This window comes from Prionailurus bengalensis, chromosome D1, assembly GCF_016509475.1.
Source record: "Prionailurus bengalensis isolate Pbe53 chromosome D1, Fcat_Pben_1.1_paternal_pri, whole genome shotgun sequence".
NCBI lineage: Eukaryota > Metazoa > Chordata > Mammalia > Carnivora > Felidae > Prionailurus > Prionailurus bengalensis.
The window spans coordinates 87,560,657-87,586,257 of record NC_057346.1 but is presented as its reverse complement, the minus strand read 5'-3'; the positions used below and the strand labels follow the sequence as shown (position 1 = coordinate 87,586,257).

Here is a 25,601-nt window from a genome sequence, read left to right as displayed (position 1 = left end):
TCTCTGTTAGGGTGAAGGGGCGGGGGAAAAAAATCTCTGTAAGACTGAAAAGCCTGATAAGCTAGTTCTACATGTAAATTTAAAAAATTACATTTCAAGACAGCTAGCTTTCTTAAAAGCAAAAACAAAGTTACAAAGGTATTAGCAATTTGTATCTATAATTGTTATAGAAATGAGTTTTATAGTTAGATAATGCCATCTGAAAATTAAGAAGCCAGTAAAAATGTACACAATCTCTAGTGATTAATTTATCCTGAAATCTCAATGCAATAGCAACAAACTAAAATGTTCATAACATTAAAATGAAAACTAAACTGTCTACATTTAACATGATAAATAAATCTAAAAATATACAGTGAGGTTAACACTGCAATTTCCTTTATCAAAATATATAAATTTTAAAAATCTCTTGGATTCCAAATTTTGGCTTTCTATGAACAACTTCCAATGACAATAGATGTGTGCTTATTATACAAGGCTGATCAGAAATTAATAAAGTATTATCAATAAGATTATTAACATTTCAAGAAACCATCCTAGCCACATATAGTAAAGTGAAAACGTATACTCTTGTGATCTAAAAATTCTACTTCTAGAAATTTATCATATAGCAATACATGGACACAATGATATCTATACAAGATACTTTCTTATAGTTATTGTGTGTAAGAAGTAGAAACAACCCGTATGTATACCAACATGGGAATGATCAAATAATTATGGCATATCCTATTAATACTATTGCTACAAACCCTGAGTACATGAATATAGATGTTTTGATATACAAAGATATCAAAGAACTGTTAACTCTTCTCTACAAAAGTGGGAATGTAGTTAGGAAGTATCACTTTCCATTTCATATAACTTTTTTATTGTTTCCATGTTTTTTGTGAGCTTCCATTAAAATTTTGTTGTTTATTTTAGAAAAATAGGGGGAAAAAAGATTCTCTGGCCCTTTCAAAAACCTTTTTCTCTCACTTCTTCCCATTAAATGTCAAAAAATATTGCTACTACAAAGACAGAAAGTAATCTAGTTATACTTAAAAGAATAAACATTTAGTATTTGTGTTTAAAATAATATAATCATAGAAATTGGAATAGAAAGCCTAACTGATTATGTGTAATGTACAATTATTCCAGGGAGCAAAAAAGGAAGAAGCTACTTTGTTTCTTAATATTCTCCTTTATTTCACATTAAAACACTAATTATCTCCTTGGAAGCAGAAAAAAAAAACTGCTAAATTGAGGAGCTCTATTAATGGAATTATATCAGAATAGTAAAGTATTATTTCCTATAGCTATTATTTAAAAATATCTCTTTGGGGCACCTGGGTGGCTCAGTTGGTTGAGTATCTGACTTTGGCTCGGGTCATGACAGGTTCCTCAGTTCCAGCCCTGCATCAGGTTCGCTGCTATCAGCCCAGAGCCTGCTTGGGATCCTCCGTCCCCCTCTCTCCCCCGCTCACACTCTCCCTCAAAAAAATATAAACATTTAAAAAATAAAACATCTCCTCAAATAATAAGATGACATTTCTTATTATTTAAAACAAAGCCTTTAAAAAAAAAAACACCTAACTTTCCTGTCACCCTGAGAAAAGTAAAAACATACACATAATTTTGGGGGAGAAGTAAGTGAAAAATGGAATGTATATATAAACAGGGAAAATATAATATCAGCTTGTAATGTCCACTACAGTTTAATTAATGTCAGACTAAATTCCTCATCTGTATGAATAAAGGACTAGACAAGATAATCTAAGGCCCCTCTAATTCTATGGAATATCAGATAATTCAAATAAACTGATTTAAATAACTTACCTAGAAAATTTTAAGCTTGTACATTTTGAGAGTAATTCAGAACTTTAAATAAATAGTGATTTAATCTGTTCAATTCTGGATAACTTTACATTAAACTCTAATGATGAAATCAGTCTCAAGATTGTTTTTTACTATATCATCTACTCAACCTGAAGTCACTAAGATAAATGAATTTAATCGTTCACCAAAAGCCAAAAAAGATAAATATGTGAGGTGATAAATGTGTTAATTAATCAACTGCGGGGTAATTCTTTCACAATGTATGGTGAATCACCACAACGTATACTTTAAACATATTATAATTTTCTGTATCAATTATACTCCAATAAAGCTGAAATGGAAAAATAAAAGAAAATTTAATTTTTGCTTTTATTAAGTAGACAAGTAGCTACATAAACTGCCAGATAGGAACTTTATACCTAGGGTTTATCTTCAATAATTATCTATCTTCTTCAATCTGTTAAGTTTTCACCAAAGTGATAAATCTGAGTTTCGTCCAACTTAAAATTGTGAAAAATTCCAGGTTTTAAATTTCACCAGAAAACCAGTAATTACTCTCAGCTACACTATATAATGACAAGGCCATAAAAATTTTTATCAGTATTTTTTCTGGACTTATAAGTTCTGAAAACAGGAGTGCCCGGATGCCTCAGCTAGTTAAGCATCTGACTCTTGATCCTGGCTTGGGCCATGATCTCATGGTTCCTTGGGAGTCTCTCTCTGCTCCTCCCCCACTCATGCTTTCTCTGAAAATAAATAAATAAACTTAAAAAAAAAATTGTGAAAACAAAGAATCACCTGTCTGCCAGGATGGAGCCCTGAATTGTGGTAAAAGAGTAGTTCCTGAAGAAGCAGCCTGAGCAGTTCGGGATTCAACAGCAGAGAGAAAATTCATCACTGAAGATTCTTTAGTGTTAGTGCTGGCACTGTTCACACTAGTATCAAATATTCCAGAGAGACCTACGTTTGAAGATAAAATATGTCACAAAGTAAAATATTTAATAATACAGAAGTATATTTCTGTTCATATTTAATTTATTTACCTACTTTTTTTGAGAGACAGAGAGAGTGCACCTGGGAGCAGGGGTAGGAGGAAAGAGAGAATCCCAAGCAGGCTCCATGCTCAGTATGGAGCCCTTGGAACCTGACGCAGGGCTTGATCCCATGATTCTGGGACCATGACCTGAGCTGAAATCAAGAGTTGAATGCTCAACTGACTGAGCCACCCAGGTGCCCCCAGAGAGTCCTTTTTAAAATAAAAACAGGGGGGTGCTTTGGTGGCTCAGTCGGTTAAGCGTCTGACTCTTTGATTTTGGCTCAGGTCTTGACCTTGCTCGTGAGACTGAGCCTGGCATAGGGCTCCATGCTGACAGCACAAAGCCTGTTTGGGATTCTCTCTCTCCTCTCTCTCTGCCCCTCCCCCACTCGTGCACTCTTGCATTGTCTCAAATGTTTTAAAATAAATAAATAAAAAAGAATCCCTGAAATTTAAGGCCAAAACCTCTACAACCCTAAACTGTTTTATTTTGAAATAGCAAACACACGTGAATTTGACGAAGCATGGTTACAATATAAAATCTACAAAAATCAGGGTGCCTGGATGGCTCAGTCGGTTAAGCATCTAACTTCAGAAGCTCAGGTTATGATCTCACAGCTCATGAGTTATAGCCCTGCATTGGGCTCTGTGCTGACATCTCGGAACCTGGGGCCTGTTTCAGATTCTGTGTCTTCCCCTCTTTCTGCCCCTCCCCTGCTTGTGCTCTGTCTCTCAAAAAAAAAAAAAAAAAAAAAAAAAAAAAAGGTAGAAAAAAGTTAAAAAAAAATCTACAAGGATTGGGAAGATCTCCCAATTAATTAATTATACAGATATTCCCTATCAGTAAAAGACAAAGCTTTTAATTTCATTTTCACTTTTCCCACAGCGCCATTATTTTCTGCCCACATTCATAACCCAAAATATGAAAACTGATTTTTCTTCTTATTCCCTAAACGTAGCCAGATTAATTTTACAAGAGCATTTTTACCAGTTGGCTGAGGTGTGGCAGCATATCCAGGAAGCTGATGGGAGGCTGCAAAAGTCTGTCTCTGAAGGAGATCTGTTTCAGAGTGTGAGGGATGTCCTTCTTCATAGCTTAAACTAGAGGATAATAAAAATAAGTGACCAAAAACACAGCTCAAACCATATGATCAAAAAATTTCTAGGAGAGCAATTATCAAAAGTAGCAAAAGTCTCTGACTAAATTCAATAGATTTGATTAATAGATCAAATACGGTCTAACAATACTGTCAAAATGGGGAAATATGTTGAAGATATACTAGGAAGAAAAATGATACACAGTATATTCCTTAATTTAACTTTACTTCCTTTTACTGGGAGAGAAATAACATGGTACAGTGGGAAGAGCAATAGCCTGGAAAACAGGACAGCTGAATTCATTATACAACCTCTACCACCTGCTTACAGTATCATTTGAATAAAAGACTTAATGTCAGACTGAATTCTTCATCTGTATGAATACAGAATTAGAGAAGATGATCTAAGGTCCCTCTAATTCTACCATTCTATGGAGTATCAGATAATTCAAATAAGCTGATAATTAAATAACTCACCTAGACAATTTCAAGCTTGTACATTTTGAGAGTAATTCAGAACAAGATATTTTTTATCTTGACATTTATTTTGAATATTTTAAACCCAGAGAACATTGACATTTATTTTGAATATTTTAAACCCAGAGAAGAATGGAAAGTCCAATAAAAATATTATACACCTGTTGCTTAAGACTCAATAATCATGAACATTTTTTTACCTTTGTTTTATTTTTCTCTACACACACATACACACACACACACTTTTCTTTACATATATACACTTTTCTTTACTAAACCTTTCTTTTTTTACTAAACCACTTGAAAATAACTTGCATAAGGACGCTACATCTTTAAATACTTCAGCTGTATCTCCTAGGAATCGGTCATTCTCCTATACAGCTAATTATCATTATAATTATCATTATTAGACTTGAAGAAACTTAACAATTTGAGTCAATAACAGTATGTAATACAGAGGTCATATTCTAATTTCCCAATTGTTGCCTAAATGTTTGGGATTTTAAAGCTTTTCTATGTAGGATCCAATGAAAAATTCAAGAATTACACTTGCTGGGGTGTCTGGGCAGCTTAGTGGGTTAAGCCTCTGACTCTTGGTTTCGGCTCAGGTCATGATCTCATGGTTCATAAGGTTAAGCCCCATGTCAGGCTCTGTGCTAACAGCACGAAGCCTGCTTGGGATTCTTACTCTCCCTCTCTCTTCCCCTCACCTGCTCACACTCACATGTATATGCACACTCTCTCTCAAAATAAACTTTTTTTTTAAAGAAGGGAGAATTACACTTGGCTATTTCTCTTTAAATTTAGAACAATGCCTCTACCCTGCCTCTAATCCCAGATCCCTTTTGTCTTGATTTCATGACATAGACTTGTTGAGGAAAACAAGTCAGCTGAATGTAGACTATCTCAAATTCTGACTCTAAAGGATACCTCATGAGAAGTGCATAAATGATATTTTGTACTTCATATTGCCTCATATGAGGATACACATGTCAGTTTGTCTCATTGTTGGTGATACTAATCTTAAAGTGGGTAAGGTACATGTCAGATCTCTCCATGTAGTTATTTTTTCTCCTTTGAAATGCAATTGGGAGATGTTACTTAAGACTTTGTAAATACCTTATTCCCAAAAGCAAAGGTTTCAGACATCATCCATCTTTAATTAAATTACCACCTTGGAGATTGGAAATGGTGTTTTCTAATTACATCATTCCTTTAATATTTAAAAGTATTCTTCTGTAAAATAAAAATCAGCTTCCCCCCTTTTTCTCTCATGTACATACATGATATTTACTTATATTTTAATAATATTTTTCAAAAATGTAAACACCTTACACTTTAAATATATCACTGTAGACTTAAAAATTGAGGTACAGTTGACATATAATATTAGTGTCAGGTGTACAGCATAGTGATTCAACAATTATATACATTATGGAATGCTAACTATGATACATGTAGTTGCCACCTATCTCCTATAACATGATTATGATATTATTGACTATATCCCCTGCTATCAACACTTGTATATGTCTTTCATGGACATATGTTTTCATTTCTCTTAAGTTAAATAGCTAGGAGTGGAATTACAGGGTCATAATATAGGGGTATGTACTACTTTACATTACCATGTAAGGTAATGTATCAAATTTCCATTTTTACTTTTTTAAAAAAATTTTTAATGTTTATTTATGAGAGAGAGAGAGAGAGAGAGAGAGAGAGAGACAGAGCACGAGCAGGGGAGGAGCAGAGAGAGAGAGAGAGAGACACAGAATCTGAAGCAGACTCCAGGCTCTGAGCTGTCAGCACAGAGCCTGACGTGGGGTTCGAACTCACAAACTGTGAGATCATGACCTGAGCGGAAGCCGGACGCTCAACCGACTGAGCCACCCAGGCGCACATTTTTACTTTACAACCTTTTCACCACATGATATTTTCAGTCTTAATTTTAGTCATTCTAGTAGGTATAGTGGTATCTCACCACAGCATAATTTGCATTTCCTAATAACAAATGATGACGAGCATCTTTTTATATGCTAACAGGCTATTCTTTCAGCTCCTCTTGTAAAGTTCATTCTGAATTTTTGCCTTTAAAAAAATTCAGGTTGGTAGCACTTTTCTTATATTCTGGATCTACCATTTTTGTCAGATATATGTATTGTGAATGTTTCCTTCCAGTCTGATGGTCTCCTTTATACTTTCTAGTGTCTTTCTTTTTTTAATGTTTGTTTTTGAGAGAGAGAGAGAGAGAGAGCGCGCGCATGTGCATGAGCGAGGGAGGGGCAGAGAGAGCAGGGGCAGAGGATCCAAAGAGGGCTCCGCACTGACAGCAGTAAGCCTGATGCTGGGCTGGATCTCATGAACCGCTGAGATCACAACCCGGGTTGAAGTCGGATGCTCAACCAACAGAGCCACCCAGGTGCCCTCTAGTGTCTTTCAGTGAAAGGTTTTCATCAGTTTTGTGGTAAAAGCACTTAACAACACATCTACCCACTTAGCAAAGTGTGAAGTACAGTAGTATTAACTATGTTGTACAGCAGAGCTCTAGAGCTTATTCATCTTGAATAACTGAAACTCTATATTCTTTGAACAACTCCCCAATTCTCCCTTCCCCTAGTCTCTGGCAACCACATTCCTTTTCTCTGCTTCTGAGTTTGACTAACAAGGTTTTAATTTTTGATCAACCTGAATTATATTTTTTTCTATAAAGTCAGTGCTTTTAGTATCCTGTCACTAATATATTCACCTATATTTTCTTTAAGTTTTAAAGTGTTAGCTTTTTTTTTTTTAAGTATTAGCTTTTATATTTAGGTGTATGAAATCATTTTGAGATAAATTTTGTAAGGTAAGGGTAAAGGTTCATTTTCTAAATTTCTTCAAAAATTAAGGCATAATTTGCATACAATAAAATTCACCCTTTCTAGTATACAGGTCAGTGAGTTTGAAAAAATATGTAAATACTGCAAAAACTAAGGGAGAGAACAGTCCCAGCATTATAAAAGATTCCCCCATGCCCAACTATGGTTAGATCCTCCCACCATCTCCCAAGGATCTATTCTCTGTTCTTATAGTTTTCCCTTGCCCAAAATGTCAAATGAATAGAGTAATTTAACATGTTGTGTAGCCTTTTGTGTCTGGCTACTTTCAGTTAGCTTAATGCCTCTGAGATTCACCCATGTTTTTATTTACACCAGTAATTCATTACATTTTATAGCTGAGGAGCATTCCATTATGTGGATGCATCAGAGGTTAGTGCTTGTTTTAAATCCATTTATCACTTTAAGGACCTTCGGGTTCCTTCCTGTTTTTGGCAGTTATGAATAAAGTTGTCATACACCTGTGTATGTTTCTGTGTGAACACAAGTTTTCATTTCACTTGACTAAACATATAGGAGGGGGATGGCTGGTATGGTAATAAGGTAATGTTGAACTTTAGAGAAACTGCTTGTTTTCCAAAGTAGCTATCCTTTTTCTCATATCCCTAGTACTGTATGTCTGGTCTATGGCTCTGCATCCTCACTGGCACTAAGTATTACCAATTTGTAAGTTGCTTCTTTTCTTTTTAAAAATTTTAGCCATTCTAGGGGCGGCTGGGTGGCTCAGTCAGTTAGGCGTCTGACTCTTGGTTTCAGCTCAGGTCATGAGCTCACGTGATTCATGAATTCAAGTCCCACGTCAGGCTCTGTGCTGACAGCATGGAGCCAGCTTGGGATCCTCTGTCTACCTCTCTCTCTGCCCCTACCCTGTTCTCTGTCTTGCTCAAAAGTAAATAAACTTAAAAATTTTTTTAAATATAAAAACAAAGTTTAGCCATTCTAATTGGTGTGCAATAGTACCTCACTGTGATTTTAATTTGCATTTCCCTACTAACAATGTTTAGCATCATTTGTTCATCTAACATGCAGAAATCTTTGGTAAAATATCTACTCAAATCTTTTGCCCGATATCATCAAATCCTTGGTGAGATATACATTTTGAAAATAATTTCTCCCACTCTGTGGCTTTAATCCATCCTCATAATAATGTAGTTAGAAGAAGAGAACCATTTTTAAATGAATTTTTTTAGGATTTTATTTTTAAGTAATCTCTACACCCAGCGTGGGGCTCAAACTCACAACACTGAGATCAAAAGTCACATGCTCCACTGACTGAGTCAGCCATATGCCCCTATGAATTGTATTTTTGCTATTGTTGCTAAGAGATCTTTGCCTAATCCACTATCTCAAAGATTTTCTCCTTTTTCCTCTTGAAGGAAGGTTTGTTTCCTTCTGAAGTTTTATGGTATTACTTTTTCCATTTAAGTCTGATTCATTTGGAGTTAATTTTTTCTACATGGTGTGAAGTTAAGGCTTGAGATTCATTTTTTTAAAAATTTGGATATGCAATTATCCCAGTACTATATATTGAAAAAAATTATTCTTTACCCATTGAATCGCTTTGGCATCTCTTCTTTAAAAAAACTAGCCATATATTTGTGGTTCTATTCTTATCTATTCTGTTACATCAATATGTCTGTTCTTAGGCCAATAAAACACAGCCTGGTAAATGATTCATTCAGGTTGGACAAATCTTCCAATTTTGTTCTTTTTCACAACTATTTTGGGTATGCCAGGTATTCCCATAAAAATTTTTGAGTCAGCTTGTCAACTTCTACAAAAAACATTGTACTGAATCTATATATGACTTTCAGAAAAACTACCACCTTAGAAATACTGAGGACTCTAATCCAGGAGTATATCTATTTATTTAGGTCTTTAATTTCTCTGCAGTCTTCTGTAGTGTTTAGTGCATAATTCTTGTAAGTATTTTGTTAAATTTTTTAAAAGTTTCTTTTTTAAGTATATTTATTTTGAGAGAAAGTGTTTCTTTTTTAAGTGTATTTATTTTGAGAGAAAGAGCATGCGCACATGAGTGTGATAGGAGCAGAAAGAGAGGGAGCGAGAATTCCAAGCAGGCTCTGGGCTGTCAGTGCAGAGCCCAACATGGGGGTTGAACTAACGAACCAGGAGATCATGACCTGAGCCGAAGTCAAGAACTGGATGCTTAACCGACTGAGCCACTCAGGCACCCCAGTATTTTGTTAAATTTATCCCTAAGTATCTCATTTTTGTTATGTTGTTCTAGATGGTTTTTAATTATAGCTTTATTGATATGTAATTCACATACCATAAAGGTCATCCTTTTAAAGTGTACAAATCAGTGCTTTTTAAGAATATTCAGAGTTGTGCAACCAGAACCATAATCTAACTTTAGAATATTTTCACTGCCTCAAAAATAAACCTGTACCCATTATCATTCCACATATCCCCTGGCACCCAGCCCCAGGCAATCACTGATCTACTTTTGTCTCTATGGATTTGCCCTACTCAAAGTATTTCACAAAAATGGAATCATACTATACCTGGCCTTTTGCAACTAGCTTTTTTCACTTAACACAATGTTTCCATGGTTCATCCCATGTTACAACATCTATGTATCAGTACTTCACTTCATTTTATGGCTGAATAATATCTCATTTTATAGATACACATTTTATTTAGCCACTTAACAGTTGATGGACATTTAGGGTGTTTCCACTGTTTGGCTATTATGAATCATGCTCCTAGGAACATTCATGTACAAGTTTTTGTGTGGATGTATGTTTTTCTCTTGGGTGTATACCTAGGAGTTGAATTTTTGAGTCATATTGCAACTCAAATATGTTCAACATTTTGAGGAATGGCCAACCAAAATAGTGGTACCATTTTACATTCCCACCAGCAATGGTTAAGGGTTACAATTTCTCAACATCTTTGCTGACACTTCTTACACCTGTGTTTTTATTATAATAGCTATCCTAGTAGGTATAAAATAGTATCTCATTGTGGTTTTGATTTGCATTTACCTAATGATGTTGAACATCTTTATGCTTCCTGACCATCTGTATTTCTTCTTTGAACAAATGTCTATTCCAATCCTTTGCCCACTTTAAAATTGGGTTGTTGTTGTTTTTTAAATCAAGGTGTAAGAAGAATTCCTTGTACACTCTGGATACAAGCACCTGACAAATACATCATGATATTTAAATATTGTTTCCCATTCTGTAAGTTATCTTTTCACTTTCTTGATGGTGTAATTTGCAGCCTGAAAGTTTTTTTGTTTGTTTTTTTTAATTTTTAATTTTAATTTTATTTTTTAGATTTTTTAAAGTAATCTCCACACCTAACATGGGGTCAAACTTACAACTTCAAGATCAAGAGTCGTATGCTCCACCGACCAAGTCAGCCAGGTGCCCTTGAAGCCCAAAAGTTTTAAAGTTTGAGTTTGTTTGCTGTTTTTTTTTTTTTCCTACACCAACAACCACTTCTCCAACTCTCTGGACACCAACTGGGTGACCATCCAACAATTCGGTTCAACCTTGTTTTTTTTTTTTTTAATGTTTTATTTATTTTTGAGAGAGAGGGCACAAGCAGGGGAGGGGGAAAGAGAGTGACAGAAGATATGAAGCAGGCTCTGCACTGACAGCAGCAAGCTGGACGACGCAGGGCTCAAACCCACAAAATGCAAGATCATGACCTAAGCCTAAGTTGGATGCTTAACCAACTGAGCCACCCAGGTGCCCCTTAAAATTTAAGTTTAAAATTAGATGCAGGTAAGAGCACCTGGGTGGCTCAGTCGGTTAAGCATCCAATTTTGGCTGGGGTCATGATCTCACAGTTCTTGGGCTCAAGCCATATGTTGGGTTCTGTGCTGACAGCTCGGAGTCCGGAGCCTGCTTTGGATTCTGTGTCTCCCTCTCTCTCTCTGACCCTCTCCCGCTTCTGCTCTGTCTCTCTCTCAAAATTAAATAAACATTAAAAAAATTAAAAATAATTAAATAAATAAAATTAGATGCAGTTCAATAGATTTTTTTGTCACTTGTGTTTTTGATGGCATATCTGAGAAACCATTACTTAACCAAGGTCCTAAAGATTTATTCCTATGTTTCCTCTAAGAGTTTTACAGTTTTAATTTTTCCATTTAGGTCTACAGTGCATTTTGAATTAATATTTGTACATACTATAAGGTACGAGTCCAACTTTATTCTTTTGCTACTCATTTTGAATATAATTTGAAATTCTTTAATAATAAAAAACATGAATGAGCATTCATTGGCCAAAGTTGAAAGATTTTAACCCTGACAATAATCTGATAGTCACTGGTTTGTTGACATCACTTATTTTTTTAAATCTGTGTTTAAGTTTTTTAAGTAATCTCTACACCCAATGTGGGGCTCAAACTCATGATTCCAAGATTAAGAGTCACATGCTCTACTGACTGAGCCAGCGAGGAGCCCCAACAAAAGCCAGATTAAAAAAAATTATCTTGGTAAAAAAATATGTCTCAAAACATGGTCAACAAATTCCCATATTTGAACCAATAAAAGATTTCCTTTGAATAAATATACATTTATTTAATATCGGACTTACCCTGGTATAGTCCTCCTAGCCCCCAGGTCTGGATGGGTGGTACGGATAAAGACAGAGAATTTATACTATCCCCATATATAATCGAAAAATTACAGGAGCTAAGGCCTAGAGAAGAGGAAGGAGCCAAGAGATAAGAGATGCAGTTGTTTTAATCTTCATATTCCCAGCCTAGCATAAACTTCAATCTTCCATCCCTTCTCCACACACTCAAAGTAGGGTAGACTCATTGTGGAAGATAAGAAGGATCAGAATTTTGCAAGGGAAGTATCATCTTCCTTCAGCTGTTGTCACTTTAAATGCCAAATTTTGAAAAAATGACATTTTCGTAAAAATTAAAATGAGCCAAAAGATTATTCAGTTACCACTCTCTACCTTAGGTCTGAACATTCTTTCCCTAAACTTCATTTTAATCTGTTTAACAAAGAAAATTAAGTTTTTTATTTATTTTTACTTTTACTTTGAGAGAGAGAGAGAGAGAGAGAGAGAGAGAGAGGGAGGGAGAGAGAGAGGGAGGGAGCGGGTGAGGGACAGAGGCAGAGGGAGAGAATTCCAAGCAGGCTCCACACTCAGCACGGAGCCCAGGGTGACCCTGGGAACCCAGGCACCCCAGGATCTCATATTTTACCTTCAAGGGAATCAAAAGCCTCTAAAGAATTTTAATCAGAGTTAAACAATTAAATTTGTATTTTAAAAGAGTGGTTTTTAACCAGGGGTGCCCATTAGCATCATCTGGTAGTTGTTGTTGTTCTTGTTGTTTTTCCTCCAAAATGTACCTTTCTAGTTCTCACTTCCAGAAGTTATTTATTAATAGTTCTGAGACAGGACTCTGTAAGTCACTTTGAAAAACTCTTAAAGCAATTCTGCCATGTACTAGCAGTTAAGAATCACTGTGTTAGAAAGACGATCTGATAAGCAGTGTGAAGAACAGAGGAAGCCTGTGGGGCACCTGGATGGCTCAATTAATTAAGTGTCCAATTCTTGGATGCTCAAGTGATGATCTCACAGTTTGTGAGATTGAGCCCAGTGTGGGCACTGCCAGTGAAGAGCCTGCTTGGGATTCTCTCTCTCCCTCTTACTGCCCCTCTCCAGCATATGCTCTCTCTCAAAATAAACAAGCAAACAAACAAACAAAAAGGACAGAGAAAGCCTGAAAGCAGGAAAGCCAAGATTCTACTGCAGAAATCCAAGTAAAAGGCTGTAAAGACAGAACAGTGGCCACAGATAGACATTTGAGAACTCTTAAAAACAAACAGAACTGACAAGGTTTGGCCAACAAAGATTTGTGGGAAAAGTCAGAGGAATCATGAATGATAGTGAACCACCCATAAGGCTGAACAAATCCAACTGGAAGAGTTCAATTCTGGATGCATTAAGTTTGAGGTGAGGTGTTCTTAAGAGATAGAATGAGGAATAATCAAAAGTGGACTAATGAGGGGTGCCTGGATAGCTCAGTGGTTTAGCATCAACTTCAGCTCAGGTCATGATCCCATGGTTCATGAGTTCAAGCCCCGTGTTGGGCTCTGTGCTGACAGCTCAGAGGCCGGGGCCTGCTTTGGATCCTGAGTCTTCCTATCTCTCTGCCCCTTCCCCACTTGTGCTCTGTCCCTCTCAAACATAAAATAAACATTAAAAAAAATTTTTTTTAAAGCAGACTAATGAACATTCCCATTTAAGACCCAGCAAAGAAGTCCGAGATGAAAATAAAAAATTGAGAATCATTACCAGTTGGGTATTTTTTAAGTCATGAAAGTGGGTGAAAATGCCCAAGAGTGTCTTACATGAGAAACAGGCTGAGGACAGAAGCTATGGGGATACTGCTTTTGGAGGATATAGTGATCAGGAAAAAGTCTCCACAATATTAAACTATTCCTGTGCCAAACCAGAGGAAGAGAAGAGAAAAGTTATGCAAAGGCCTGAAGTAGGTAAGAGTTTGCTATTATAGAGAAGCTGAAAGAAGACTAACATGCTTTGAGTGTACTGAGGGAAGGGGACTGTAGCAGGAGCCTTATTTACCTGGAGGGTTAACAGGCGGCCATGTAAAAGCCTTGTGGGCATGGTAAAGTTTGGATTTTATTCCAAGTGCAATGGAATGAGAGTGCCTAAATACATTTTTACAAGGTAACACTGGCTGCTGCTTCAAAACTCCCTCAGTTCTCAAACTAAAATTGAAAGCAAAGGGAATCCTAAAATCAAATACACCTTTCAGTGTCAACTCCTACCCTCATATACACACTTCTTCCCAAATAGCTCCAAGTTTCACTAAAAGTTGCTTTAAAAATTAATGTTAAGGGATGAAGAGTTTAATGGATTTGGCTATGAACTGCTGAATAATTCCATTGTAATGTCCTTTAGTTGTAAAAAAACAATGAAAATAACATAGTTGTTGATGAGAAAACATAATCCTTTCCTTTGTACTCAACTTTGTAGAAAATCATAGAAGAGACAAATCTATGGGTTAAAAATGATGAACTTTCCAGGGTATCATTGGTTATAATTAAAAGGATAATCACAAATATTGACAAGAATGTGGAGAAACAGACCCCTATACATTGCTGGTGGGAATGTAAAATTGTATAGCCACTTTAGAAAACAATTTAGCAGTTTTTCAGAATGTTCAACACAGAATATCCAGAAGACCCAACAATTCCACTCCTAGGTGGAAAACAAAACATACGTTCAAATACTTTCATGCAAATGTTCACAGCAGCATTATTCACAAGAGCCAAAAAGTGAAAACAACCCATATATACAACAACTACTGAACGGATAAACAAAATGAGCTATGTCTATGCAATGGAATACTACTCTGCTGTTAAGTACTTATAGTACTGATTGATATATGCTACAACATGGATGAATCTCTAAAACAGTATGCTTAGTCAAAAAATCCAGAAACAAAGGAACATGCATTTTATTATTCCATTTATACGAAATGCCCAGAAAAGGCAAATCTAAAGAGACAGAAAATGGTATTAATGGTTACCAAGGGCTAGATAGGGGTGAAAATGGGAAGTGATTACAAATGGGCACAAGGTTTCTTTTTGGGGTAATGAAAAGGTTTGAAGATTAGATTGTTATGACACTGTAGTGATGTAAATATACTAAAAATCACTGTACACTTAATATAGGAGAAATTCATGGTGAGTATATTAAATCTCAATAAAGCTGTTAATTTAAAAAAAGGGGGGGGGCTAGGGCATCTGGGCGGCTCAGTCCATTTAGTGTCTGACTCATGATTTCAGCTCAGATCATGATCTCGTGGTTTGTGGGTTCGAGCCCCACATGAGGCTCCATGCTGATAGTGCAGAGCCTGCTTGGAATTCTCTCTCTGCCCCTTCCCTACTCGTGCTTTCTCTCAAAATAAACTAAGAAAAACTTTTTTTAAAAAAGGGCTGGAAGAGTCAAATGGCTTAGATTCACTATCTCTAAGGGGACCTTGAGCAATGTATTTACAGCTTCTCCGAGCCTTCATTTGCTCATTAAAAAATTTTTTTTAAGTTTATTTATTTATTTTTGAGAGAGAGACAGAGGCAGAGGGGGAGACAGAGAGAATCCCAAGCAGGCTCTGCACCATCAGCGTGGGAGAGCCCAATGTGGGGCTTGAACCCACAAGCTGCGAGCTCATGAGTTGAAATCAAGAGTTGTATGCTTAACCGACCGAGCCACCCAGGCACCCCTCATTTGCTCATTTGCACAAGTAACTCCTTCCTATTCATTGCATCACCTTGGTTCATTCGGGGCCATTAGAAGTATGTTCTGCAGAACATCAGAAGGCAGATGAAAGGAGTCTGAGTATTATTTTTGTTTTAATTTTAAGTTTATTTATTTATTTTGAGAGAGACAGACACAGTACAAGTGGGGGAGGGGCAGAAAGAGAGGAAGAGAGAGAATCCCAAGCAAGCTCCATGCTGTCAGTGCAGAGCCCAACACAGGGCTCAAACTCAAGAACCATGAGATCATGACTTGAGCTGAAACTGACAGTCAGATGCTTAACCTACTGAGCCACCCAGGCGCCCCAGAAGTCTGAGTATTATTTGTTCATTCCCTCCATCACAACCATGGTTCCAGTCAAGCCGCATCCCTCTACAACTACAGCTAAGTCTGGACTCCAATAACTTGTTGCCCTGCCCCTTCATGGGCCTAAAAGTGGCTTCACACTGCTGCAACTCATTCAAAATCTCATTATCCTTATTTTGGTTCCTTAACCCTGCCCCCCAACTATAAACTGGGCCTCATTAATATGAGGCCTCAGATGAATGAAAGGAACAAAATTATGTTTTAGGCAGGGCCCTTAACTGATAATTGGTGTAAAGGAAGTGCAATTGGTACTTTGTACCAAGTTATTGTCAAATCAAGTATGATTTCTTGAAATAAGTAAATTTGTTTTCGCTGTTACATACATCTTTAATGATCTTTACCAAAACAATCCTGCTTCATTTTATATAAACGATAATACTAAATAAAGTTGGCTAAAAGGTGTTTTTGTTTTCACTAAGAAGGTGAAAGGTATGGTATTTCCTGCCTAGGTGGAGTGGTAGAGCATATTCACTAATCAGTCTATCAGTTCCAAACACTATTCACACAGAGAGACAGATTTTGGCATTTGTAACAGATGCCCAAGAAAAACGATGCCAAAGTCAAGGCTATGAAGAGTTTCCGTCTGTTGTTCTGTCAGGAAATAAATGAAATGTGATGGTGATGTGGCATATGCTTGGCTATATTCATAACAAGAGACACCAAGGCCTGGATTGGACACAATTCCAAAATTCCATTTCATCATCTTCCTTTTTTATCTCTGTCATCACCTGCATTACTGACCTTTCCTTTCAACAAAGACAAAATTTTCAGATCCAACTTTTCCCACCTCCAGTATTTTCCTAGAGCACTTTTCTTTTAGAAGAAATACATCTGTACAGCTACATGCAAAAGAATGAAACTGGACCACTTTCTTAGGCCGTACATAAAAATAAACTCAAAATAGATTAAATAAATATTAAGATCTGAATCCATAAAACTGAAAGAAAACAAAGACAGTAAACTTTTCGACATCAGCCTTAGCAATATTTTTCTGGATCTGTCTCCTTAAGCAAGAAAACAAAAGCAAAAATAAGCAACTGGGACTATATCAAGCCAATAAGCTTTTGCACAGCAAAGGAAACCATCAACAAAATGAAAAGGCAACCTACTGACTGGAAGAAGATATTTGCAAATGATATATCCAATAAGGGGTTAATACCCAAAATGTATAAAGAACTCATACAACCTAACACCAAAAAACCAAACAATCCAATCAGAAAATGAACAGAGGATCTTAACATTTTCCCAAAGAAGACATATAAACGGACAACAGACACATGAAAAGATGCTCAACATCACTAATCATCAGGGAAATGCATACCAAAATCACAATGAGATTATCACCTCATACGAGTCAGAATGGCTAGAATTAAAAAGACAAGAAATAACTAATGGTGAGGATGTGGAGAAAGGGAACCCTCATGTGCGACTGGTAGGAATGAAAACTGGTGCAGCCACATGGAGGAGGTTCTTCAAGAAATTTAAAATATCATACAATCTAGTATGACAATTACTAGTCTAGTCTAGTAATGACAATCTATGACAAGAAATGTCATACAATTTAGTAATTCTACTTCCAGGTATTTACCCAAAGAAAACTAAAACACTAATTAGAACAGATATATGCACCCCTATGTTTACTGCAGTATTATTTACAACAGCCAAGATATGGAAGTAACCTAAGTGTCCATCCACAGATGAATGGAAAGAGATGTGGTATTCAGCCATAAAAAAGAATATCTTCCCATTTGCAACAACATGGATACTAAGTGAAAGAAGTCAGACAGATACCATATTTTACTTATATGTGGCATCTAAAAACAAAACAAACACAAAACAGAAACAGGTTCATAAACACAGAGAATTGGTAGTTGCCAAAGGGCAAGGGGTGAAATGGGTGAAGAGGATTAAATAGGTACAAACTTCCAGTTATAAATAAATATGCCACAGTGATGACCAAAATAGCATAGGGAATACACTCAATAATACTACAATAACTTTGTATAGGAACAGATGGTAACTACACTTATCATGGTGAACATTTCATAATGTACATAATTGTCAAATCACTATGTTGTACACCTGAAACTCATGTAATAATATAGGTCAACTATACTTGAATTAAATTTTTTTTTAATTTAAAAAAACCCAAGGGAAAAAACCCAAATACATCTGTCAAAGCCAATTAATTTGTAATTCAAATTGTTGCAATGTATTAACTACCTGTAATTTCCAGACATTAACATACTCATTTAAGAAGTAGACAAAAATGGTCATGTGGGTTTTCATGATTATCTTTCATTTCAGGCTCTAAAGAAATTATTAAAAATGAACTACTATATAGTTGATTATTTCTCATAACACATAACAGAGTTCAAATTTCCATAATTCAATTGTATAGGTGCTATGAAATGTTTTTTAATCTTAGCTTCTTCATTGTATCTTGTGGCCCAGTTCCCTTACCAAATTAAACTTCTTCCTTTTATGAGAAACTAGTACAGCTGAATTTTTACTCTTTCACAATTTTGTTCACTATTATTCATGTGATCTAGGATTTCTGGCATTAGGTAAGTCAAGTCTGTCTAATATACATTCATCACGGCAATTCACATTTATACACTAGATTTCTAGACATTTATACACCTTTGGTTTAATATAAGAACCTAATAACGTTTTGGAGCAGAAAAAAAAGATTCCCAGGTGAGTCAAAATCCAAAGTTATTCACCTTGATACTCAGTATGCTGTTTTTTTGTTCTCTAGAAATTTTAATATAAATTAATCAGAAATCATCTATAAGCTCACTACTTCTGCTTTCTTAAGGAAATTTCCAGAAATTTATAACCCCACTGACCAAATAGACTGCCTTAAAATATCCTATATAGTGAAGTTATGTTAAAAAAAATTTTTAAACCTTTATCTTTCAGAGACACACTATGGTTGAAAGAGATACATACATGTCCTGAAATTTACTTTGAAAAAATACAAAACAAATACAAAGTAGGGAGAGAAAGTAGTTGGAGGTATATATGAAACAAAATTAACCATGTAGGGGGGCACCTGGGTGGCCCAGTCATTTAAGCGTTTGACTCTTGGTTTCGGCTCAGGTTACCATCTCTCAATTCATAGGTTTGAGCCTTGTACCATGTCGAGCTCCACGATATTAACTTGGGATCCTCCCTCTCTCTCTCTCTCTCTCCTCTCTCTCTCTCTCCTCTCTTTCTCTCTCTCTCCCTCTCTCTAAAAATGAATAAATAGGGGCGCCTGGGTGGCTCAGTCAGTTGAGCATCAGACTTCGGCTCAGGTCATGATCTCAAGGCTTGTGAGTTCGAGTCCCATCGGGCTCTGCGCTGACAGCTCAGAGCCTAGGGCCTGCTTTGGATTCCGTGTCCCTCTCTCACTCTGCTCCTTCCCTGCTCATGTTCTGTCTCTCTCTCTCTCTCTCTCTCTCTCTCTCTCAAGAATAAATAAATCATTAAAAAATGTTTTTAATGAATAAACGTAAAAAAAAAGATTAACCACGTATTAAAGTTTTTAAAGCTGGCTATGAATATGTAGGGTTTGTTGTACCATTCTCTCTAAATGTGTTTGGTTGAAAATTTTCCTTAATAAAAATGTTATTGTCTGTAGTAGAAAAATAAACTTCCAAGTAGCTAATTTATGTTCTGGATTTCTGGTTCACAACAATGATTAATGCAAAGTAAGAAATTATAATGAACATTAAAGAAAAGGTATATACCCTATTTTTATTTTTATTTATTTATTTATTTATTTATTTATTTAAAAAAATTTTTTTTTCCAACGTTTATTTATTTTGGGGACAGCGAGAGACAGAGCATGAACGGGGGAGGGGCAGAGAGAGAGGGAGACACAGAATCGGAAACAGGCTCCAGGCTCTGAGCCATCAGCCCAGAGCCCGACACGGGGCTCGAACTCACAGACAGCGAGATTGTGACCGGGCTGAAGTCGGACGCTTAACCGACTGCGCCACCCAGGCGCCCCTATACCCTATTTTTAAACAACAGGTAAAAACAATTTCTTAATTTACAAACCTACTATCTTAAAATTTCTGATAAACATATCTGTTAAGTGTGAATAACATTCATACTCACTCCAAAGTATACTTTATGAAGATGATGCTAAGCTGACCATAATAAGGTACACAATAGATCAAGATTAACTAGCTGATATACTAGACTAGCTCTTATTTAATTTTTTTAAGTTTATTTATTTTGAAAGAGCACAAGCAGGGGAGGGGCAGAGAGATTTGCTTTTGTTTAAAAAGAAAGTAATACAGGGGCGCCTGGGTGGCGCAGTCGGTTAAGCGTCCGACTTCAGCCAGGTCACGATCTCGCGGTCCGTGAGTTCGAGCCCCGCGTTGGGCTCTGGGCTGATGGCTCCGGAGCCTGGAGCCTGTTTCCGATTCTGTGTCTCCCTCTCTCTCTGCCCCTCCCCCGTTCATGCTCTGTTTCTCTCTGTCCCAAAAATAAATAAACGTTGAAAAAAAAAAAAAGAAAGTAATACAAAGATATTAACCAATGAATGACTAAATGCACCATTCTATTTAAATCCTCTATCCTTCCATATCATTCACACTTTTATTTTGACATTATTCCACTAGACCCTTAGTGGCTCTGGGCAAATCAACTTAGTCTAATGTCTGTTTAACTGAGGAGAGTACCAGCTGCTTTACCAGAGTAATACTCATTTTGCAGTCTGCTCAGTATGAGAAATGTTTGAAAATGTTAAGCCATCTAATTTAAGCAGATCCAAGCAAAAGTATTTTAGCTTATCCACATTTTTGTGTTTGTCATGCTTCACTGGGTCAGACAAATCTGGTCTCAAGTTATTTAAATAGGATCAGTGATCACACAGTAATGAGAATGAAGTCATATGAAAATTTCATTATTTTATGTTTAGCTACACCCCATAAATGCTGACAGGTTTACCAACATAGGACAAGCTACGTGGTCAGGATTGCTAAAGAATCTTAAACTTATGGATGTCAAATTTCAACTCTGAATATGAGATAACAAGTCAAAGCCGAATATATGTCAACATTAAATATATTCTTTAGTAAATCAATATTTATTGAAGTTATTATATGACAGATACATGGTAAAAAAAAAAAACTGCTCAATGTAGACGGTCAAGAAACCACCAAGTTAATGAAGATGGACCAACAAGAAGACCAGAGAAATATTTAACATCAAGGATTGATGAGTGCTATGTAGAAACTTCAAGCAAGGTACTAGGCTATACAGTGATGGGGGTGGGGGTACACCCTTCCATTGAGGGTACTAGAAAAGCAGGCCTCTAGCAACGTGATGTTTTGAGCTGAATAAATTGAAGGAGAAAGCCATGCAGATTATCAGAGGGAAGACTGGTCTTAGCGGAGAAACAGCCCAAAGACCCCATGGTAAGGGCATACCTACTACTGTTTAAGAAACAATGAAAAATATGTTTCATTCAAAGATAAAACAAGAGGGCAAGGGAGAATCTGAGGTCATGTTCCACAAAAAATGAAAGGTAAACAAGCCTGTGTCCTCCCATTTACCTCTTCATATTATGCAATATGTACACACATATTAGCATACAGCTAGCACACTGGTTAACAAATGCTTACTGTTGACCAAAATGAAAAGAGAATTGATTGCAACTGCAAAGGCCTCTGCTGGTCTGAGTGAAAATAAGGAAACTGATCAGAGCATCCCTGTAACAAGAAGTCATCTAGCATGTTGCTAAAAATGAAAACAGCAGTCAGTAGCAGCAACCAAGGATAAACACATAACAAAGAAATGATTTTTTTGTAAGCAAGCTTAGCAAAGGAGTAGGCAATTAAAAAAAAAAAAACAACACAGAAACATGTAGTCATATTTGAATTAGTGCACAAAAAAGAAAACAAAACCAAAACACCCTTTTTGACGTACTATTCTCAATGTAAAATATTTCTTCTCTTTTCAAAAGATTACCATGTTCAAGTCCTTGTTCAAATATCACTATTTCAATTAGCCTGCCCAGTCCAAACTATTTAATCCACACTGCCTCACAACCCACCTTCCATTCCTGCTTACCCCATGTTTTCTTGTTCTTGTATCACCTCCAAACATACTAGATAATTTAGTTATGTTTATTATTTATCATCTGTCTCACTCCACATACTCCAGTGTAAATTAAATTCCAGGGCAGGCATCCTGGTTTTGTTCACTGATATATCCCAAACTCCCCAGTATTTAATATATGAGAGGTGCTTGGTAAACATCTCTGAAATTCCCATACCTTATGGCAACCATTCAATCTGATATAAACTCATGTATCCAAGTTTTCTTCAAGAACTTTTTGTGAAAGTATGTTGTGGAAAAATTATTCTAATTTTTAAAATAACTGAGAAAGCATAACCTTCCAGCATACATGTTAACTTCCAAGAGATTCAATATTCTTGTTAAAAGTCTCCCATCACTAATGGCTCTGACTTCATTTGCCAATTCGACTTCATCCTAATCCCCCACCCCTCTCAAAAGTTTTCCCCGAGGGATGAACACCCTGTGATTAACAGCACACTGAAGTCACACTTCATGGGTTTAAATCCTGTCTCTGCCACTGACCAGCAGTGTGAATTTGAACAAGTTAACAGTTCTTTGCTTTAGTTCCCTTGTCTGTAAAATGGGCTAATAGACCTATTGCACAGACTTGTGAAAATTAAATGAGGTAACATAAATATCAGAACAGTGCCTAGCACAGGGTAGGTATTCAACAAATGCTACTTATCACCAACAGCTTACGTTCAGTTCTCAGCCATCTACTCTTCATTCTTAGAAATATTAATCTCGGGGCGCCTGGGTGGCGCAGTCGGTTAAGCGTCCGACTTCAGCCAGGTCACGATCTCGCGGTCCGTGAGTTCGAGCCCCGCGTCAGGCTCTGGGCTGACGGCTCGGAGCCTGGAGCCTGTTTCCGATTCTGTGTCTCCCTCTCTCTCTGCCCCTCCCCCATTCATGCTCTGTCTCTCTCTGTCCCCCAAAAAATAAATAAACGTTGAAAAAAAAAAATTTAAAAAAATAAAATAAAAAATTAAAAAAATTAAAAAAAAAAAGAAATATTAATCTCTAAGATTCTACTGTTGTCTTCTACACAAATGTCTATTCAGACTCCTATATTAACTTTTCTGGTCTTGTTGGCTGAGGACAAATACTTTATTTTTAAGCAGAGACAATGCCAAGAAGCCAAGGATGATAAGATGACAAACAACATTAGCATCACATAGAAATGAAAATTATTGGGCTTCACCCCAGACCTACTGATTCAGAAATTCTAGGTCTAGGCCCAGCAACCTGTGTTTCAACAAGCCCTCTGGGTAATCTGAAGGACTCGTAATTGGAAAACCACTGAGCTAGCGTAAGATCATGTCAGGGAGGGGAATTATCAGACTTGTTTCTGCCATCAGACATTTGCATGAGAGCCCTTTCGTCAAATCTTGGGGAAATACGAATTCCTCGGGTAGGACATTTTCTTGTTTATTTGCTTGTCTGATCTCCCACCCCAAGAATATTAACTCCACAAGACTTTATATTTGTCTGTCTTAATTGTCCTTCTTAATTGCCTAGAACTCCCAATAAGCCTAGAAGAGGTGTATGGTGTATTTGCTGACCAAAATGAATGAACATCTCTACTTGTTTTTATTGCACCATTCTTCTTCCAGTCACCAGAAAAAGGTCAGTACTTCCTTTTGCTTACCTTTTAACACATACCCTCCCTTTCAACAATCTCAGGCAATTTTATCTTGAATGTCTCTTATACCCATCTCTTCCTTTCTACACCCTCTGTGATGGTCAATTTTATGTGTCAGCTAGACTGGCCATAGAGAGCCCAAATTAAACATTATTTCTGGGTGTGTCTGTAAGACTGTTTTCTGGGTGAGGGGCACCTGGGTGGCTCAGTTGGTTGAGCGTCTGACTTCAGCTCAGGTCATGATCTCCCGGTTCGTGAGTTCAAGCCCAATGGCTCACTGCTGTCAGCCTGTCAGTGCGGAGCCTGCTTCAGATCCTCTGTTCCCCTCTCTCTGCCCCTCCCCCACTGGGGCTCTCTCAAAAAATAAATATTAAAAAAAAAAGTGTTTCTGGGTAAGATTAGCATTTGAATCCATGGAGTCAGTAGAGGAGATAGCCCCTCTCAATATAGGTGGGAATCATCCAAACCACTGAGAGCCTAAATACAACAAAAGGTAGAGGAAGGAGGAATTTGTACCTTTTTTCCTGCTTGAGCTGGGACATCTTGTCTCATTTCCTCCTGCCCTCGAACTGGGATTTATACCATGGGCTCCCCTGGTTCTCAGGCCTTACAACTCAGACTGAATTATACCATCAGCTCTCCTGGGTCTCCAGACTGCAAACAGCAGATCATGAGACTTCTCAGCCTCCATAATTGCATGAGCCAATTCCTCATGATAAATTTGCATTATATATATAAATCTCCATTTATATATACTTGTGTGTGTGTATTCATTCTATTGGTTCTCTTTCTCTGGAAAACATCTGACCAATACAGATTTTGGTACCAAGACTGGTTACAGAGGAAGAGAATTTTAAGGATGAGTTTTCTAAAATGGTCCTAGGGTTTCCGCAATTGGCTCTCTAATCTGATTAGAGTTAAAGTTTCCAGTTGTAAAGAGCAATGATAGTCCATGGCATGAGCTCTATTTTATAGAGATATGCAAAATATCTGCACTGGATATTCCTCATCATCCCCTTATAAGCAGCAAGGAGCTAAATGACTCTGTATGTTATACTTTCAAACCTTTTTGGAAAACTAATGAATATGACATTGGCTGGTTGCTCCTAATGTCACTGGGCAAAGTGGTGAAAAGAGAGGATGAGCTCAGTGATTCAAATTCCCAGCTCTAGTGCAGTAAATGACCTAAGAGCTTCTAGGTATTCCTGAAGGAGATCCTTACCTCCTGTAGCCACTGGGCTGAAATGGCTGAAAGTCCATGTAGAACCTCATCCTGTGGTAGAATTACAACACAAGTTGAACTCTCAGCATCACAGGGCGGCTACTGTTAAAGTGAGGGCACTGATTGGGAAAGAAGAATGAGATCCTGCAAGTTGGGATGGCGAGATGTGGAAAGATCTGATGGAGCTGGAGACACTGGGCCTCTAAATTCTTACCAGTCTTCTTTACTGGTGGAAGAGGTTTCCCCACCCACAGTAGAAGCATCCTCTCTACCTCCATCTGATGGGATTAATTCTGCACTGCCTGATGAATCTGTAATGGTTTCCCCTGAGGCACTTGCTATGTAAGACAATGCTGATTCTCCTCAGGACCCATCCCTACCACCTGTCTGTGTTTCTAGACCCATAACTAGACTGAAGTCCCAACTGGCCCCTAAAGGTGAGGCACCATGTGTCAGGTCCAGGATGAAGTATGTTACAGTCTAAAAGAAATACTTGGATTTCTAACTTATATAGACAAAAATCTGAGGACCATGTATGGGAATGGGCATGTGTGTGGATCTAACGGTGGAAGAAACATGGTTTGATCAGGCCAAATTTATTGACATGGGCTCACTAAGCAGAGATTCTGCATTTAATGCCACAGCTTAGGGAGCTGGAAAAGGCTCTAGCATTTTGGCTGGTTAGCTGAAAAATGGACTAAAA

General features: G+C 37.0%; 1 protein-coding gene across 3 annotated transcripts in view; it reads right to left on the bottom strand.

Moving 5' to 3' along the window:
- The window catches only part of QSER1 (glutamine and serine rich 1), an 83,021-nt gene that overhangs the window by 42,416 nt on the left and 15,004 nt on the right, over positions 1-25,601 (bottom strand). For all 3 annotated transcript variants that reach the window (XM_043580890.1, XM_043580891.1, XM_043580892.1), the window contains exons 2-3: positions 3,843-3,955; positions 2,617-2,778 (exon numbers count right to left, since the gene is read on the bottom strand). In XM_043580890.1, the coding sequence (XP_043436825.1) occupies positions 2,617-2,778; positions 3,843-3,955 (275 nt within the window). The remainder of the gene's footprint in view (positions 1-2,616; positions 2,779-3,842; positions 3,956-25,601) is intronic.